The sequence below is a fragment of the Heterodontus francisci genome, chromosome 31 (assembly GCF_036365525.1).
Source record: "Heterodontus francisci isolate sHetFra1 chromosome 31, sHetFra1.hap1, whole genome shotgun sequence".
In the NCBI taxonomy this organism is placed as follows: Eukaryota; Metazoa; Chordata; class Chondrichthyes; order Heterodontiformes; family Heterodontidae; genus Heterodontus; species Heterodontus francisci.
In genome coordinates this window covers 40,207,246-40,228,371 of record NC_090401.1, presented here as the reverse complement: position 1 = coordinate 40,228,371, position 21,126 = coordinate 40,207,246, and the positions used below count along the sequence as shown (strand labels likewise).

The window sequence follows — 21,126 nt, the reverse complement described above, 5'->3', positions numbered from 1 at the left end:
TTGCCATTATTTATTGGGCACCATCTGAATTTGTCAGGTGGGCACTAAAGCAACAAAGTGCAATGATCTTCCAGACCATTGCTCAGCAAAGTCGAGATTCATTGCTGTTTTGAGGCAGAACTCAATGCAAAGCCGAATGGCTAGTTCTCATTTTGGTCATTTTTTTGTGTTTCCTACAGATCTAATTGATAGGCTGCAACTGATCTTCTTGGCTCTAGACTTGACTATTCCAATACACTCCTGAGTGGACTCTCACATTCTACCTTCCATAAACCTGAAATCACCCAAAACTCTGCTGCCCATGTCCTAATACACACCAAGTCCTATTCACTTATCACCCCTGTACTCATTGACCTACATTGGCTCTTGGTCAAGTAATGACTTGATTTTAAAAGTCTCATCTTTGTTTTTAAATCCCTTCATGGCCTCACCCTTTCCTATCTCTGTAATCTCTTCCAGCCCCACAATTCTGAGATATTTGCATTCCTCTAATTCTGGCTTCTTGAGCATTCCCTATTTTAATCGTTCCTTCAGTTGTGTAGAATCTAGAATTCCTTCCCTAAACTTCTCCACCACTCTGTCCTTTAAGACACTCCTTAAAACCTACCTCTTTGACCAAGCTTTTGGTCATTTAACCCAATATCTCCATGTGTGTCTCGGTGTCACATTTCGTTTTATGATGTTCCTGTGAAGCACCTTGGGACATTTTATTACGTCAAAGGCACTAGATAAATACAAGTTGTTGTTGTTAAATCTGCCAGCTATTGAAATGAAAACAAGCTAGCATTCATTTCAATAGCAACTGAATGTTTTTTCAATCAAACCTTCAAAGAAAAGCTACCAACTGCTCTGGACTACGTTGGAACTCTACATGTCAGCCATAATTCCAATTCAACTTTTTTTCCCCCTCAAGTAAGCCTTTTGTTCTTTCCAGGCAAGGTGCAGGCTTTAAAAAATGAATCAGTTTGCCTTTCATATATAGCTGCTGACTGAGTGCATGTGACTTTTTAATAGGCACTATGTTAGGTGAATGTACTACCTTTTCTAGGGTTAATTGGGTGTGGTAAGTGTTTTTTTTTAACCTGACTTGTAAACCCGAGGGCTGGACTAATAATCCAGAGAACTTGCCTTCAAATCCCACCATAGCAGTTTGAAAATTTGTATTGTTTTTAAAAACCTGGAAATTAAAAGCTGGTATCAGTAAAAGCAACCACAAAGCTGTTGGCTTGTCTTAAAGACCCAACTGATTCATTGAAAGTCCTTTGAGGAAAGGAACCTGCCCTCCTTGCTCGGTCGGGTGCAGAAGTGACTCCATTCGCACTTGAACATTGTTAACTCTTGACTACCCTCTGAAGTGACCTCTAGCAAGCCCCTCAGTTGGATCAAAAACAGGGGGATATTTCCTGTTACAAGCACTTAATGACAAACCAAAACAGGGCTTGCAGCCAAAAATCCTGGCCTACAATATCACCACATCCATATAAAAATACACAAGTGTTCCTTGTCTTAAATAGAAAAGTATGTTCCATGGTTTTCATGATGCAGAAGAAATCTGGCATGAGGCTATGGCAGAGAACAAATCCACACCTACCACAGAAATATCTTTTCAGCTTGTGATCAAGTTAACAAAAACTACATACAAATGTAAAGATAGTGGTAATAAGAAATTTTCTAAATAATGTAACTGGCCTTTAGCAATGTATAAAGAGCTACATATGCAATGCTACAAAATGTTCTAAACCAATCAGCATGAATTCAATTATCGAAGAACAAAATTTGGGTGCCTGCAGGGGACGTCCATCTGATTTCTAAGAGCTGCTTGGTTTATAGAAAATTAATCATGTATATTACCCTACAGGGGCTCTATGATGGTTTTAATAAAAGCCTGAGGTAATAGTCAGCACCCAGTTTCTGCAATTTAAGCACCTTCTGAAAAAAAGATTGTATTTTAGCAAGACCTTTTGCAATATCTGCAAATGGAATTTATCCTGCTGCTGTAGTTTACTAAAGTTCAGACATCTGTCAGGACTTTCTGGATAGAGTGATCATATTAGTGAGGATAAGTTGCAATTTCTCATCCATCCAGCATTACATTTCCCTTCAGCTGGCTTTATTGCGTTATAAGGAATCACAATTAATTACAAAATATCTATTTGTCATTTATATTCTTAGTGGCACTTGCCCTGGTACACTGAAAAACGACCCCTTAATTCTCATTTTTGAGTTAGCTAATTGTGCTTTCCCCAACTCCATAAACAGTTCAAGTCATTTGTGCTGCATCGCTTATTATCAGCTCATTGGTGTGTGGCTACCATCTCCCACACACTAAGCAGATGATCTTAAGCATGCTGCTGCAGAACAATACCAAGCAGAGGGGAAACGGCATGCCTAAAACCGCAGGTTGCACATCTTCTAACAGATTATTTCAAACAGATAAGTTAAAGGCCTGGGATCAGACCATTATAGTAGCAGACGGCATATAGCACAGGGAGCAGATACCTGAAAACCAATGTTGCAGAGAGGAAGGATAAAGGGAAAATGACACCAGCAGTAAGAAAATTAAACTTGTGTTCATTCCACCTTTAGCACTTGTGGAAAAATTTTGAAGTACTGAATGATCTATAAAAATCAAGCCCTCCATGAATAAGACCTAAGCCGGTGCACTTTAAATTAATTTTTATTGCATTCAAATGTTTCCTTTATGGAATGATAATTAATTTTACTGGAGGTTATATTATAAAAGCATGTACAAGTTAATGAATGTCTGACAAGAATTCTTTTTTTTTTTGCTTATATACAATTGCTTAAATTGTATTTATTAGATTCTGCCACTAAGTTTAATAAAAGACTAAATAAGAGGATACTTCAAGAGGGTAGGAGGCAGACATGCAGCACTAAATTTGAATTTTAAAAAAAAAAATCTGACTTTCTGAAAATAACTTGGATGTCAAACCAAAATATCCATTATCTAAAGTTAACAGTACAGTAACTATTCTGAGGAGTTATTCAACTCAATGAATTATTTTTAAAGTGTGGTCACTGTTGTTACATAGGCAAATATGATAGGCAAGATCCCACAGATGGCAAATGGACAGTTAACTTATTTTTAGGTGATATTCGTTGAAGGATAAATATGGAGCAGGACACTGGGAAAATGTCAACCAAAAACATAAAATGCTGGAAATACTCAGCAGGTCAGACAGCATCTGTGGAGAGAAAAGCGGAGTTAACGTTTGGCTGATGAAAAGAGAAGAGAAAAAAAAAATGGTGGCAGAGGTTATGACCTAAAATTATTGAACTCAATGTTGAGTTTGGAAAGCTCGAAAGCACCCAGTCGTAGTGTTGTACTGGGAAAATGTCCCTTCTGTTTTTCAAATAATGCCATGGGATATTTTATATTCACATAAAAGGGCAGAAAAGACTTGCTACAATGTCTCTTCTGAAAGATACAGCCTCTAATGATATAATACTCCTCAATGTTGCACTTAAGTATCAATCTACAATGTACACACTCAAGCCTTTCTGAGTCAGAGGAAGTGCTACCATTCAGCAAAGCTGACACTGAAAGTTTTCTTCACCTGGCTTGGCCCTAGTTACATATTTTGTGCAACACCAAATCAACCCAATTTTATTTATGTTTACAAAAATTTCAAGCAAAAATATAAATTGGTCATTCACTTTGCTGAACTATAAGGAATAAAAACAAAGTGCTGGAAATACTCAGCAGGTGTCGCAGCATTAATGGAGAGAGAAGCAGAGTTAATGGGCTGCATTTTAAGAGTATGCTGCCGAAGTAGGTGGCGGACGTAAAAAAATGCAGCCCGACCACACGGCACCCTCCCCCTGCGATGACATGGAAGGGGCGGGCGAGCCGCCGCTGACAACGGCCTCTGGCACCAATGCACAAATGCCATTTTTAATGGGCTTACAGCCCTCAATGTAAATTTAAAATTTAAAGGGTCAGGTTAGTTAAATTTTCACAAAACATAATTAAATGACCTTTCCATGTATTTTTCCGCCTCCCTCAGTGGCATTTCCAAACATTCCTGCCCTTCCCCCCCGGAATTCGAATATTGAGAATTTGACCTTTCCCCACCAAAGTTCAGCAACTTTGCCCTTTATCCCTTCCCATCATTTCCCCCCCACCCCCAACCAATCCGCATCGTTCTCACCCTGACCCTCTCCACAGGTGTCTCTCCATGTTTCCCCAAACAGGGATTCGAAGGCGCGGCATTGCCAGTCGCCCGAAGGAAGATCGGTGCGACAATTAAGGAGGCGACGGGACTCTCATTAAATCAGGTATGTAAATTAGTTTACATTTGAAACAGGGGTCCTGTCACCGAGCTAGCTGCCAAGATCGGTATGGGGCGTGCCGCCGTCAGGGTCAGTGGCGGTCCTCTGCCATACTGATCTTCATTGCCCTCCCACCCCCACCACCGTTCCCAACGGCGGAGTGGCTTTAAAATCCGGCCCAAGGTTTCTGGTCGATGGCTCAGATCGGTTTAGGGAAACTCACTTAAATCTAGCCCCCACAAGTTAACCATTGCTACTGCTGTACCATCAATCTGAGGAGTAGTACTTGTGAATCAGCCGTGGCTCAGCTGGTAGCACTCACCTCTGAATCATAAAGTTGTTGGTTCAAGCCTCACTCTTGAGCACAAAATTCCAATGCAGGATTGAGGAAGTGTCACACTGTTGGATAAGACTTTAAACCAATGTCCTGTCTGCTTGCTCAGGTGGATGTAAAAGACCCCACTGCACTCTTTCGAAGAGCAGGGGTGCTCTCCCTGGTATCCTGGCCGATATTTATTCCTCAATCAACATCACAAAAAAAAAGAGATTATTTGGTCATTATCACATTGTTGTTGTGGGAGCTGCTGTGCGCAGACTGGCTGTCACATTTCCTATATTATAAAAGTGACTATACTTCAAAAGTAATTCATTAGCTGTAAAATGCTTCAGGAAGTCCTGAGGTAGTGACAGGCACTATATAAATGCAACTTCCTTTTTCATTGATTCATGTCCTGATGTGTGGTATAACAATTTATAACTGCCTCTGGGATATTGTGTTAATTGTGAAATGGCCGAGCAAGCCACTGGGTTGTCAAGGGCAATTAGGGATGGGTAACAAATGCTGGCCTCGTCAGCGACACCCACACACCCATGAAAGAATTGAAAAAAAATTGGAGCATCACCATGGACCTGAAAGCACAACCTAGGTGAGAGATTTCCTCAGAACTGCTTGCTATAACTTTACCCAAGGGCTGAGAAATGGGATTTCAGCTGCATGTTCAGCGAAGTTATAGCAGCACAGAGAGAGCAGCTCTGAGGAAATCCCCAACCATATTTAAGAAGTGTACTGAACTGGCAGCTTTATGCTTTATTTTTGGTCGTTTTCACATTGTGCTGATGGCAAAATGACACTAGAAGTTGAGTACTCCATAATATCCTTTATGGTTCAGTTATCAACATTTTAAAAAGTGCCAGACAAAAAAAACATTTGAATGAAGGAATCAGATTTTTTCCTTAAAATTTTAATTCATCCTACATTGAAGATCAGCAGTGGGAAATGTTTAAATACAAAATATATTGGGCACAAACTAAAACATCCTGACCAGCGGCAAGGGGCTGCATGAATGTTCAAATTTCCTTGGACCATTCAGGAGATTAAATTATTACTATTACAAATAAGAGCTAGCACCAATAAAAAAGCACAGAGAAATAAAGACAGATTTAGGAGGGCAAAGAGCTTGAAAGAAGACTGGCTGTAAATAAAAAGTGTAATAATAAACGCTTTTATAAGCATAAAGCATAATCAGAGAGTGGATTCTTGATGGAAAGAATATGCCAATCTTGTGGCGGGAAAAATGCTGAATAAGCATTTCTGCCTCTGTATTTATAAGGAAGGACCAGAAGAATTTGAAGCAACAATTAATAGACAAACGGAAACCATTAGGTGGTTTAATAAGCCTAAAAGGACGACAGGAGTCTAGGCTGTACAGTCCTGACAACTGAGGGATGTTCCTGAGAAAATAGCAGATACTAACCAGAACTTTCCAAAATGCTTTGGAAAGAGGAATTGCACCAAAGTTGTTGAGAGTGGCAAACACTTTGTTCTAAAAAGGGGGAAGAGATTAGCCAGCTAACTATAGACAAGTTAGTCTCATATTAGTTATAAGAAAACTGTTAGAGGCCATAAGAGAAAAACATCAGTTTTGAAACTAGAAAAAGCAACATGGACAAAGCAGTCAAATAAGAAACTTCTGAAGATTAGGTATTTAAACGAAAGCAGTGGCATGGTTCAAGGGATAGGACAGAAACTGAAGTAGGAATAAATGAATATATTTCTCGGACTGTCGTGAACTAACTAGTTGTGTCCTCACATCTCCAATGGGTCATGTCTTGTTCTCCATGTACATAAATGGAGATGGGCTTAGCGGGAATAGCACAATTTGCTAATGAACAGGTTAATTAGGGTTCTGGTAAACTAAAGAAAATGCAAAAGACTACATGGATAGGTTGGTGGAGCTATAGATTGTATCTCAATGAAGATAAATGTAAAGTAGTGCATTTTGGGAGAAAAAAAAAGCAAATAATAAAAATATTCCCTAAATCCAGAAATGTTTTGGTAACTTTGTCAATAGAGTGGGTGATAGAGAAATCTAGGGTACAGATCTTTAAAAGGAGGAAATAAAAAGAGCAAATGGGGTTCTGGATTTTACATAAAAGTGCACTTAATACAAAAGCAAGGCAGCAATGATGAATCCATGGAAGGTGTTAGACTACAGTTGGAATACTGTGTGCAGTTTTGGGCACTGAATTATTGAAAAATACTGAAGCCATGGAAAAGGTGCAACATTGATTAACTAGCAATGAGAAGATATAGTTATGAGAAATTTCAAAAATAGCTTGTATCTGTAGTTAAGGGGAGATCTAATTGTGTTCAAAATTATGAAAAGGTTTAAAGAAGCTAACAATGACATGTTATTTCCATTGAAACGGGAAACAATTCCACAAGGATGCAAATTTAGGATTTGTACAAGAGGCAGGAAACCAAAAAATCCAAGGGGTTATTCCAAGATGGGATATTACATTGTCATAAGTGACTAATGGAACTGATTCAATTACATTTTTGAGTGCTAAATAAAAACATTACGAAAAAAAATAAAGTATATGGAGAACAGGGTAGAAAGATGCGACCAAAGTAGATGGTTGATTGTTTGAATGACAGAAATTACTTTTCTATTGTACTTAAATTTTTATGATTTTCCATCCCAGTAGCTATTAAACAATTTACCTAAACTCGATGTACATTTAATTTACTGCTGTTATGTTCTTTCATTTTAAAAATGCATTGATGTCTGAATCTTTTGTAAACAAAACAAATATATTGGCATGGAGGTTAAACAAATCCAAACCTTAATTTAACAAAAAATTGGGCATTTTGCAAACATATTAATTATGAACTTTGAAGAGGGCTAGCATGATGACTTATTTCTGTACGTGAATTTAAAAAAATTACATTTTTACCAATGGCTATCATGTAAAATTCTACAAATGTATGAACCTATTTTGAAAATAAAAGTTATGGTACTATTGTCCTGTGTATATAATCTAATTTTGCATTTATTAGACATCACACAAATCTTATTAAGTGTATCCTCCCTCTAATGAGGATCCACCACTTTTATTTCATTATTAACACATTTTAATGTTATGCTCAAAAGATATGAGCTAGTGTTTCTTTAATAGGTTTGGATTTATATAATCAATGTAATTTGAGAACGTGTGTGAAGTACAGGATGATGTAGCAGCAAGACTGTTAAAGCAGCTCTTTCAAAAGTGTGAAAGGCTCATAACTCAACCCTTGAATTATAACACATCTTTCAAATGAGCAGATTAATGATATGTTATTACTAATGTGATATGTCAGAAAGAATTTACTTTACAAGCACTGCCAATCTGGTCATGATTGACTGCATAGAATTTTAATTAAAATCAAGATGGAGTGAATATTATGTATTATGTAGCAAAATACTTGTATAGGTCTGCAATTCAAATATCTGGTTAATTGTATTATAAAGGGACAAGTGTGAGCTTCAGAATTCTCATCAGGATGGAAGCACTTTACAGTCAATGAAGTATTTTTGAAGCATAAACACGATAACCCAAATTGCACACAGCAAGGTCCCGCAAACAGGGATAAATGAGCAAACCTTCTGTTTTAGTTGTTCATTGACGGAATTAAGTGTCAACCATACTTTGTAACTATATGGGGTTCCAGCAGTTTCAGGGCATTACATTTTATCTGGGGAAAGAAAAGGAATAAAACTAAAATTTGAATGCAGAAGAACATTCTTGCTTGTGGTCATTTCTTACATTGCTGTTCTCATGAAGAATTGCCCATCACATTTTTGATCTACAGCATCTGTATTACTTATCAATCAACTTGGCAGTCACCAAATTGCAGCAAAGTGCACTGAGAGGAGTTCCCAGTACTTCAATGCAAAATAACCATCATTACGACAGTTTTCCTCGGATTGCCTTTGGCAGAATTTGAAAAGGAATATGATAATTTATTTTGCAACCTAATAAATATGCACTTATTCCCCTTATCGCATTAACAAAAGCAACATGTTCATTAATATTTTAAAGTACGGTTAAAGGACTCAACTGAACAGAGTTTCTAGACAAACGTATCTTTTCATCCAGATAAACAGGCAATGCTGTGTTCTGGAGTGAAAATGATTCAGACTACTAGACAGACTGAATAAAAATAAACAAAAATAAGTTAAGAAAAGAGCATGAGAGAAAAAGGGAGAGGTACAGAAAGAATCAGTGCGCAAAAGTAGAGAAAATAGGTGCAGGGAGATACAATGGGCTTTAATTCTTTGGAAGCAAATGGCACAGAAAATCAACATATAATACAAGGTATTTAACACTGGAGTCATTTGAAGCTACTGTGCACCTTCCAAGGCAACATCAGTATCACTGCTGATCCAATAATAGTTTAGAAATTAAATACCCTTGGCTGCAGTTATTGCTGCTTTCATAAAGTAAAGGAACTTCTTTGGATTATGCATTTTCAGAGACTTGTATGAATAGAATATCACACCAGAAGTAGCCAGAAGCATAGTTTGTCAGCACTAATTCACGTCAGAACGTACTGAACATAAACCTTAGAAAGTTCAATAAACGGTTAAAAAACAGACAACAGATAAACAGTAGAAAAACATATTTAATTGAATATTTGAAGCACAAATCTAAAATTGACAAAAAATGACAAAAAGAACTTTACAACAATAGAGGACCACAACGAGACAACTTTTCATCATGCAATGTTGTCTTGATCATCAACTAGTCTTCTCAATTAAAGCAGTTTGTTTTTCATAGCCTTAAAGATTCAGCCAATCAAGTGGCTCTTCAGAAGTCAATTTGGAATTCCCACTCAAAAATAAATTAGTAGTTGTTAAAAGATGTACTTTATTGCCACATGGTTTTTTTGTTCACTGCCCAAACTAAGTGATTGCTGCAAAACTCCATTTTAGACTAGTCTCCTCAACCTGCTTAAAAGTTAAAATATATGCTACTAGATTTTCAAATCATCTCATCATGTCTCTTGACCATCTCCTTTCGAGGGTTTGATCAGCTGAACTGCTGGTTCGAGCCAATCCATTAGATATATTGTGCAGTACTCCCCTTTCCTGTGGTGTGATGAAGTTCTACTCTGGTGATAGGAATCGTGGCAGGCAGGTTTGGCATAATTGAGCGTCTGTTTCTAACTAGGTCTAAACTGTAAAGCAGAACTATAGATTGACTCAAACACCCTCAGTGAGCAGTTACCCACTGTGCGATCTTATTTATACACAATCCAGTAGAACAGCAGTTCGCAACCATTTTATCAGACCTTTTTGCAAAATCAGAAAGCTTCCCTATCCCTTCCTTTCATCACAACCACGATGCATCTATAGCTAATTGAAAATTAAAAGGTCCTCCCCATTCAGAGGACACCAGTTTGCAGAGCTGCTGCTCCCCACTGAAACACTCCTTACTGTCTCTCTGCAACATACTAGCATTGATCAAGAAGCAGATATTGTCCCACCTGCTGCAAGTGACAATTCCTGATCCTGCCGAAACAATCAAGATTGTGAATTCCTGCATGCTAAAACATGAAATAAGGCTAATCAGGCAGCTGAGAGCTGGAGTTGGGAACCAGAACTTGGGTCCAGCTCTCATGAGTGCATCAGGAAGCTGAGCTGCAGCAATAATAAATCTAACTCTTTCCTCAGGAAATGGCAACATGGGTAACGTATCATTACATAATCCAAATATTCCACCAATACTTTGCAGACTCCACAATACAATCTTGTAAGTTACTTTGATGCAATATTGTGATGGTACAATATGATGATGCAACATTAACATTATATAGTAATCACTGGTACAATCGGCATGTTTGAATTTAAAACATTTATGCTAATATGCATTATTTGAATCCAGTTTGGATCACAGTTGTATCCCCAGTGTACTGAATTATGCCTGACAAATGCATATTACCAAACCTTAATATCATTTGATAGTCTGGAAAGTGTTGAGCCTGACCCAGAAATTACACTATAGCCTTAGTAGTAGCATGAAGCAAAACTACTTCACATCAATACTACTGTTGTGGTCTGAATATGCTCTCAAGTAACTAAAACCAGATAGATGAATATAGAAGGCAAAAAAAAATACAAAATAGCTCAAAGATTATACAAATGAGAGATACAGGCAGACTATAACTGAGTACTAAGCATTTTTCACATTAATGACAAGTCATTTAGACTGTGTGGATATCTGAGTTTGTCAATTAGTTGTAGTTAACTGAAATGCTCAACATAGAAATATGAAAGGATTTAATAAGCTATTAATAACAAATTAGACCCGTTTGACATTTCAAAATTTAAAAAGCACAATTCTTTGGCTAAAAGGATATTAAATGGTGCAAGTCTGCTTTACAGTACATCCAGTTATCCTACTGGAGCTTGGATATAAATTGGTCATGTTTGCAAGGTTCATTTTGCTGCAGAGTAAATCTATCACACAGTACAATAACCCTACCTCACGCTGCCAGACTCCAGAATGTCTTCAAAATCATGATATGTAGTTTTCAGTGCAAGTCTGGTACCTACACTATTATCGAAAATGGTACTCAGACTGTTATTTGGGATTAACAGCAGTACATGGATGCAAGGCCATGGGCATCAGATCACTGCTACAATGGTAGTTTGGAATAATTTCACTTCAATTACTACGGTGTGGAGTTTAAAAGGTCACCAACTATAACTTGTACTTAGTGCTTTCAGCTCACATGGAATATGTGATGCAAGGTTGAAAGCTGCACATCATTTCCTTTTTCTTCCTCATGCTATGCCCTGGAAGTTTCAAAGGCTGACAGAAAATTGTGTTGCAATTATTTCTTTCCATTTAACTACTTAGACCACCAACATTACAAACCCTCCGAAACAGTAACCACATTAATTATACTCTATTGCTAGTTACATATTCACAGATTAGGGACAAATGCAAAAGAACCTCCAAGTCTGTAGAATAAAAACAAATCAAACCAGAACGTTGCTTCTAAAGGCCCTGGTGAATTAGCTTAAATTTCAAAAATCATTTATGATATTCAGTTGGAAACATTAATAACTGACCTTTCAGGCTCTATGCAATTTTAGAGTATAATTCCAGGGTATAGTCCTTATTATGTCCAGTATTAGAGCCATGGCTCGTGAAAACATAAACGCCTCTCACTGGCCACTTGACTGCAGATTTCTGGCAATCAAATCTGCACATGCAAGTGGAATATTAATTTGATAATTGCAAATTCTGCCTCAAGAATAACATTACAACTAGTCATGTTTATGGTTCTTTCCTGTGATTTCTTGATTTCAACCAAGCTATTTTACAAAGGCAGAGGTGATTTTTTGCAGGGAGCAGCATCTAAGAAGGACTTGGCAAGTTCGTTTTTCCAACTCCTACAGAACAAATAGATACCTTTCCCTCTCAGTCTGACATCAGACATTCATTCAACAGCATCTTCCTGCAGAAAAAAAAACTCCTGCCAAGACTAAATAAAGAATTTATTTTACAAACACCAGACCACATTGTAACAGGTGTATACAAATATCCCACCAGAAACTTGGAAATCAAATCCACACAAAATGAACCTGCAACTTTGGTGACACGTCAGAAGAATGCAACTGATTCCAGGCAGTGTATTCTGCAACTAAATTACGGGACTACGCTGAAAGCCATCTGGTATTCCACTGAAACGATAAAATTGTCCATTGCTGTTTGCCCATTCGTAGAGATCACACTTGTTAAATGAATTCATGTTCCGTCTGGAATAATTCCTGAAAAAACAAGTGTTGTAACATCAAAACAGATTCTCAAAATGTTCTTCTGTACCAAACTATTTCACTAAAAACAAATGCAATAAAAGCAATAAAAGGAACTTTAAGCACAAGTCAGATTTGTGTTTCCATTGTAAGAAACAATGACTTGTGTAAGATCACTAGGAACTGAAAAGTTATTACTCCCAATTTTAAGGCCATTGGTCCATAAACTGTGAGAAACATGACATTTTCCTACAGTTAACCAAATCGCTGACCTTCTCAGCTTTTCTCTCCTTTGAGATTGCCAGTCTCTTGCTTTTTTTATTTTCTCCAATTTCTTTCAGCAATGGTCATTATAGAGCCATTAAGGGCCAAAGTGTAGAACAACATAAGATAACAAAAAAAAAGTGACTGAGGCTTGAAAAATCTTCAGATGTCTAGGACTAGGCAACAGTCATAGAAAGTCAATAACGCTATTCAAAAAGCATACAGGACCCTTGTCCTGATAAATAGAGGCATAAAGCAAGCTTCAATAACCTTTCTGTAATGTTGAAGTCAATACTGCACACAGTATTCAAACGGAGATGATGAGGTGTTAATTTTTTAAAATTCTTTCATGGGATGTGAAGGTTGCTAGCAAGGCCAGCATTTGTTGCCCATCCCTAATTGCCCCTGAGAAGGTGGTGATGAACCGCTGTAGTCCATCTGGCGTAGGTACACCCACAGTGCTGTTAGGAAGGGAGCTCCAGGTTTTGACCCAGTGATAGTGAAGGAACAGTGATATAGTTCCAAGTCAGGATGGTGTGTGGCTGAGAGGGGAACCTGCAGGGTGGTGTTCCCATGCATCTGCTGCCCTGTCCTAGGTGGCAGACTTTGCAGGTTTGAAAGCTGCTGTCGAAGGAGGCTAGGCAAGTTACTGCAGTGTATCATGTAAGATGATACACACTGCTGCCACTGTGCTGGTGCTGGAGGGAGTGAATGCTTATGTTGGTGGATGGGGTGCAGATCAAGCGGCTGCTTTGTCCTGGATGGTGTCGAGCTTCTTGAGTGTTGTTGGAGCTTCACTCATCCAGGCAAGTGGAGAGTATTCCATCACATCCCTGACTTGTGCCCTGAAGATGGTGGACAGGCTTTGGGGAGTCAGGTGAGTTACTCACTGGCGAATTTCCAGCCTCTGACTTGCTCTTGTAGCCACAGTATTTATATAGCTGTTCCAGTACAGTTTCTGGTTCCTGGTCATGCCCAGGTTGTTGATAGTGGGGGATTCAGCGATGGCAATGCCGTTGAATGTCAAGGGGAGATGGTTAGATTCTCCCTTACTGAGATATAGGCACATTACCTCCTCTTGGCTTTTATATTCTAAACCTTGTGATCAAATCTACAACTTCACTAGTTTTTCCCTACAGCCTCAATCAGAGATGCTGCCTTTAATGTCCTCAGCATCTGTAACTTCAAATCCTCTGCTCTTCCACACCACCCTATCTACTCCTATTCAGAATAAAATTAGCTTTTTCTAAGCAAAATGCATCACCACAATTACTGAAATTCAATCCCATCTGTCAGTTTTTAGACAATTTTCCCAATTTATCAATACCATTTTGGTCTTTTGAAGAATCAACTAGACTGTCCATTTTGGCATCACCTTCAAATTTTGATACCACTCCCTCTAGGCCTATATCCAAATCATTGATATACATAATGAACAAAAGATACCACCACTCCTAGACATATCCCGAATGTGTTTATTTTCCACTCTTGTCCAGTTTGTAGCCAAGTTTCCATTAATGCTATTAAGTATACATTTTTTCTATGATAATTGCTTCCAGTTCTGTTTACTTATCACACTCTGCACATTGCAATACGTGCATGGAGAGAAATAGTAGATGTGCCTTGTCGCAATAACTGGTTACAGAGGGTCATTCAGAGCTCTGCAATGTTCCAACTCATCCACTGATTTAGTAAAGTCTTCATGGAATGGAGGCACACAACTCAGGGAATGGGTGAGGAGAAAGAAAAGGGAAAGTAAAAAAAAAAATGGCTTATGGTAGTGAGACATTTAGTTTAACAGTAATGTTTTTATATTTCAGCTTTACCTGGTAGTGAGGTCTGATGGGTGCTGCCAAGACCTAGAATAATTTCTGTATTCTCTATGAGCCACTTGGTCCATTAGACAGAACAATTCTTGCATCGGTCCTGCAAAATAAATAGTTAAGTTGTGCTCATTTTATAAATCATGTTTTCTCCTGCTTCGAAAATTTAAAAATGCAGCACTCCTAGCTGGAGCCTTTTAAATTGCATTTGCATAATAAGCATTCACAGAAAGTTAATTACTGTTGATAGTCACTGATTAGGTTGGGGTGTCCGAACTGTAGCCTATGAACTGTGCACCTCTCAAAGTTCAGTCAACTCAGTCCTATTTGTACTTGTGTATCTTACGCACTGATTAAGCCGCTTGAATTTTGTGGGTCATGGATTTGAAAAGAGATTGTTCACAGCATCACTGCCTCTTTGCTGGATGAATCCTAAATTAAATATCATTAAGACCAGTTGTCATCAGAGATCTAGGCGGATTAACAGTACATAGATTTAAACTCTACAGGTTTCCTCAAAACGGCATGCCACATCTACAATGACCAGGCATTGGGGTTGGGGTCAGTCCCAACTGTAGCCTCCTTCAAACATTTGTGCAATAAAATCCATTAAAAAATTTAGTGAGGATATTTGTGTCTGAGTATTTTAAAAATTGGACACAAAGAAGCTCTTTCAAAACAAGTATTAACATGCACCATAAAAATAAAGACTGCTCCTCATAGCAAACCACATTTTCAAGTTAGCGAATATTCCAATCTCGAATAGTAATCTTGCATCTTTAGCCGACCAAATGTGCCATGAAATGAGCCATATCCTGCCTCCTTAATTTATTTTACAAAAGTGCTCAAGAATGCCTCAAGTCAAATGAATATTGTTGCCAAAAATAATCTTTGTTCCATCTCGGAATTCAGTTGATCACTTGTTCAGCTCCTTCAGACGTGCCAATAATTTAAATAAGCTCCTTCCAGCCTGACTTGCCCGATCACCCCATTTAATTTGGGAGGTATTGTACATCAAGATCAAGCTGCCCAATACATCAAGTACATCAGACAATCTTCATCAGATAAACCAAACCACTCGACCTCGCCGTTACAATCTGTGCTCATTTGTGTTTGGCTGCTCAATATTGCTTTGAATTTACTCCTGGAAAGATTACTGTGTTATTGCTGTTTAATTTTCACTGCCTCCTCTTGATTGTTTGGCTCATGGCATAGAACCATTTCCAATAAAGTCAGAGTGTCATTATGGCATAGATGGAGGTCATTCAGCCCATTGAGTCCATGCCAGCTCTCTGTGGAGCAATCCAGTCAGTCCCATTCCCCTATTCGGTCTCCATAGCCCTGCAGGTTTATTTCTCTCTAGTGCCCATCCAACTTCCTTTTGAAAGCATTATTGTCTCCACTTCCATCACTCTTGTAGGCAGTGTTTTCCAGGTCATTGGCACTCGCTACGTAAAAAAGTTTTTCCTCACATTCCCCTGCCTTTCTTACCCAAAACTTTAAATCTGTGTCCCCTAGTCCTTGCACCATCAACTAATGGAACAGCCTTTCTTTGTCTTCCTTATCTAAACCTTCCATAATGTTGTACCCCGCTATTAAATCTCCCCTCAATCTCCTTTGCACCAAGGAGAACACCAGCAGCTTCTCCAACCTAACCTTGTATCTAAAGTACCTCATCCCTGGAATCATTCTGATAAATCTTCTCTGCATCCTCACATCCTTCCTAAAATGTGACGACCAGAACTGGACACAATACTCTAGTTGTGGCCTAACCAGAGCTTTTTTTTAATTCATTCATGAGATGCGGGCGTCGCTGGCTATGCCAGCATTTATTGCCCATCCCTAATTGCCCTTGACAAGGTGGTGGTGAGCTGCCTTCTTGAACTGTGCAGTCCATGTGAGGTAGGTACACCCACAGTGCTGTTAGGAAGGGAGTTCCAGGATTTTGACCCAGCGATGGTGAAGGAACGGCGATATAGTTCCAAGGCAGGATGATGTGCAACTTGGAGGGGAACTTGCAGGTGGTGGTGTTCCCAGGCATTTGCTGCCCTTGTCCTTCCAGTTGGCAGAGGTCACGGGTTTAGAAGGTGCTGTCTAAGGAGCCTTGGTGCATTGCAGCAGTGCATCTTGTAGATGGTACACACTGCTGCCATTGTGCATCGGTGGTAGAGGGAGCAAATATTTGTGGATGGGGTGCCAATCAAGGGGATTGCTTTGTCCTGGATGGTGTCGAGCTTCTTGAGTGTTGCTAGAGCTGCACCCATCCAGCTAAGTGGAGAGTATTCCATCACACTCCTGACTTATGCCTTGTAGATGGTGGACAGGCTTTGGGGAGTCAGGAGGTAAGTTACTCGCTGCAGAATCCCTAGCCTCTGTCATGCTCTTGTAGCCACGCTATTTATATGGCTACTCCAGTTCAGTTTCTGGTCAATGGTAACTCCTAGGATGTTGATAGTGGGGGATTCAGCAATCGTAATGCCATTGGATGTCAAGGGGAGATGGTGAGATTCTCTCTTGTTGGAGATGGTCATTGCCTGGCACTTGTGTGGCGTGAATGTTACTTGCCACTTATCAGCCCAAACCTGGATATTGTCCAGGTCTTGCTGCATTTCAACACAGACTGCTTCAGTATCTGAGGAGTCACAAATGGTGCTGAACATTGCACAATCATCAGCGAACATCCCCATCTCTGACTTTATGATTAAAGGAAGGTCATTGATGAAGCAGCTGAAGATGGTTGGGCCTAGGTCACTACCCTGAGGAACTCCTGCAGTGATGTCTTGGAGCTCAGATGATTGACCTCCAACAACCACAACCATCTTCCATTGCGCTAGGTACTTCAGTTTTGCTAGAGCTCCTTGATGCCATTCTCGGTCAAATGCTGCCTTGATGTCAAGGGCAGTCACTTTCATCTCACCTCGAGTTCAGCTCTTTTGATCATGTTTGAACCAAGGCTGTAATGAGGTCAGGAGCTGAGTGGCCCTGGCGGAAACCAAACTGAGCATCACTGAGCAGGTTATTGCTATGCAAGTGCCACCTGATAGCACTGTCGATGACACCTTCCATCACTTTACTGCTGATTGAGAGTAGATTAATGGGGCGGTAATTGGCCAGGTTGGACTTGTCCTGCTTTTTGTGTACAGGACATACCTGGGCAATTTTCCACATTGCTAAGTAGATGCCAGTGTTGTAGCTGTACTGGAACAGCTTGGCTAGGGGCACGGCAAGTTCTGGAGCACAGGCCTTCAGTATTATTGCCGGAATACTGTCAGGGCCCATAGCCTTTGCATTATCCAGTGCCTTCAGTTGTTTCTTGAAACCATTCGGAGTGAATCGAATTGGCTGAAGATTGGCATCTGTGATGCTGGGGACTTCAGGAGGAGGCCGAGATGGATCATCAACTCGTCACTTCTGGCTGAAGATTGTTGCTAATGCTTCAGCCTTATTTTTCGCACTGATGTGCTGGGCTCCCCAACATTGAGGATGGGGATATTTGTGGAGCCATCTCTTCCAGTTAGTTGTTTAATTGTCCATCACCATTCACGGCTGGATGTGGCAGGACTGCAGAGCTTAGATCTGATCCGATGGTTATGGGATCGCTTAGCTCTGTCTATCACATGCTGCTTATGCAGTTTGGCACGCAAGTAGTCCTGTGTTGTAGCTTCACCAGGTTGAATCCGGACTGCACATTTCCCGCCTTGACTCCCTGAATGCACATTTGAAGATTACTTCCTGGAGCAAGGCAGCACTGTCCACGTCCAGCCCAACCAGAGCCCGAATTCTGAACCTGCAAGAGAGACCCGATCCCAACACGTCTTCAGGCCTGGTCGGGTTCGAGTTGGGTAGCCATGCTTTACAACACAGCAAGCCCATCGAGGAATAAATACAGACTGTTATGACACGACCGCTCAAGACAAAGCCCCCAATCAAAATATATGATTCTGATTGCGGTGGGAGCAACGCACTGTCAATTCAGTCCCGTCACTCCACAGATCGCATAACATATCACTTTAAGTTTTCCCAAATCAAAAAAAGCCACAGTTGAATTGAACAATCTATTAACCACCACCCTCCCCCCTCCACAAATGAGGCAAACCAAACCAGGTATCTTTAGATATCCACAAGTTAACTGTTTATTAGAAAAAAAACTAAAATCTTAAACACTAAAATAAAGCAACATTTAAAAAAATAGGAACAATAAAGTCCTTTCAGATTTACGCTTCCTGATGAAACAGTCCTCTGATTCAAAGTCCACTCGCAATCTTCCAAGGTCCGATGAGGAATTTGAGAATCCAGTCCAACATCCAAAGCATCAAACTCCTCGTCCTTCCAGTGATGACCACAGCAGATCAACAACTCGCAACCACTTTCAAATGAATCAATGTGGCTTAACTTTTAGAATTTTGAGGGATAAAAATAGCCAGTTTAAATTCACTTCCTTCAGTTTAAATTGACTGAGATCTATTCTTCAGTTCATGCTGTCCCAGCTGTGTCAGTGTCTGTCTCTCAACTGTCTCTGCAAAAGCCAGTTATTTTTCAGCTAGTTTCAAAGTTAAACGGCAACATTGTATATCCTGGTTTCTTAGAATGGTTGTATCCAGAACAACCAAGATGCACCTTCACTCAGCCAGCTAGCTTGTTCTCCCTCTCTTCATGGTTGTATCCAGGGCAACCAAGATGCACTTTCACTTGGTAACTTCTGAGGCTGCCTTAAAGCAGTACTGATCCTTTGCTGTCTTAAAGACACATCGCATATTTCCCGAAAAAAAAAACAGGATCACGACGAGATAAAATAACGAGAACTTCCCAGCACTATGGTGTTGAAATCACATCTAGCCCCAAGTGTAGCACAGAGCTATGCAGATCAGACACCCCTTCCCACTCTTGCATTAGCTGATCACATGGATGGATAAATTGAGATGAGTATCACAATTGGTCTGTACTCCTCAGTTGGGAAAGGAAAAAAATATATAGCCAGGGTCTCTATTCCAAATTGCTGTCCTTTAGCTCCTATTGGGAGTTGCACCTGTATGGATATCAGAGCACACAGGGTAGTGCTTCGTTATTAAGCATTTCAAGGTTGAATAGTCCGACATTCACTCTGCATATAAAGAATGCACACTAGGATCAGGCACAGAAAGCCTGCCAGTACCCATGAGAGTAGTGTCTACATTTACAATACAAGAATTAGCTTCCTTATTGCAATGCCAAATTGGAAGCCACAAAAAATGGTTGTTTCAAAAAAAAAAGGCTAACGTGAAAATTTGCAGTTCCTCTTGGAAAGCTTTCTCATGCAACGAAGGACAATTGCTGCAACAGATAACACCAGGTTGGTTACTGTATACTCAACAATGAACTTACCAGGCCTTTAAACATTTTGAACTTTAAAATTAAGCCCATTTAAAATTGAACTAAGTATAAAGAGGGTATTGTACTAGGAAAGCTTTCTTCACAAAATAGAGAGGAGGAAAGCTATTTGTTCAATTTTACGGCAGTTGTACATTGGCATTTGAATTGTTGAAGAACTGCATCGCCATAAAGAGCTCTCTTATTCCACATTTTTGTTATGTTTCCAAATCAAATAGTTTGAAAATATAGCAGCAGGTGCAAGACTGCTAGGCCATGAAGCAAGTGGGAGAGTTAGAGCATTAAGTCACAGCTATTTCAGTTTATGCAGGGAGGACAGTGGGGAATTGCTGACTGCTATCAATATCAGACAACTGTTCAATTATCAGAAAAAGTAATTTGGATTGTCAGGCTTTGGGATCTCAGCTTGATCAAACAGGTTCCCGAGGTTATGCGCCAACTAATTCAATCTGAGTGAGCATCCAGGGACAGGAGATCAAATTGGGAAAAGATGGAGAAGTAGTTCAAACAACACTACCCAATTTGTACACCATTATTCAATCAACTGTCAGTAAAGGTATTGTGCAATTAAGCACCAACATTTACTCATTAAAGATGTAATGCAAGCTTTATAGGGGTCATTGATTTAGTGGCAGCACACTCAAAATGTTATGTGTTCAGCAATCTAGGTGAACACTTTAATGCTGCATTTCAGGAGTGCTGCACTGTTGCAGGTGTCATATAATTCTATTATTCTACCTTCTAGATGAAATGTTAAACCAAAGCCCCATTTGTCCTCTCAGATCGACATAAAACTTCCCATGGCATTACTGTCAAACTCGGAAGGAGCCATGATGAAATAAACAATGAACTAGAGGAATTATGACAATATAACGTCAACTGGTAAACTGGACCATAAGAAAGTGAGCACATTTGTACCACAGACAAATGGAGTAGAGGCCAGGTGACCCCTCCTGTACTGTCAATCATCAAGCCTGTCTGCAAAGGCGAAACTCATTAACTGCATCTGAATTAGCTCTGAGGTGAACTCCTTGAAATTGAAACTAATAAAGGTTCTGTAAGAAAGACTGACTCCACTGTTTTAATGATGACGTTTGAGGGACAAATGTTGACCAGAACACCAGACAAATCCCCCCTTGCTTTTCTTTTAATAGCATTATGAACAGGTGGTAAGTGGTGTGGGTGGCTTTCACTTATCACCTCCCAACTGACGGCAGATAGTGTTTTGTTAAAAAATGGTGCATTAGTCCCTGAGTGTTTTAAGAATCAAATAAAAAGACAAATGAAAGGTT

The 21,126-nt window shown here is 39.6% G+C and overlaps 1 protein-coding gene across 5 annotated transcripts in view; it reads right to left on the bottom strand.

Annotated features, from left to right (window-relative positions):
• LOC137347179 (S100P-binding protein-like) overlaps window positions 1-21,126 on the bottom strand; it is a 70,260-nt gene that overhangs the window by 4,024 nt on the left and 45,110 nt on the right. For 3 of the 5 annotated variants that reach the window (XM_068011365.1, XM_068011364.1, XM_068011363.1), the window contains exons 5-6: window positions 14,471-14,570; window positions 9,263-12,395 (exon numbers count right to left, since the gene is read on the bottom strand). In XM_068011365.1, coding sequence (XP_067867466.1) covers window positions 12,269-12,395; window positions 14,471-14,570 — 227 coding nt within the window. In that variant the 3' untranslated portion in view covers window positions 9,263-12,268. Of the gene's footprint in view, window positions 1-9,262; window positions 12,396-14,470; window positions 14,571-18,723; window positions 19,494-21,126 lie in introns of those variants that run through there. The other 2 variants (XR_010968903.1, XM_068011366.1) reach the window with 2 other exon arrangements.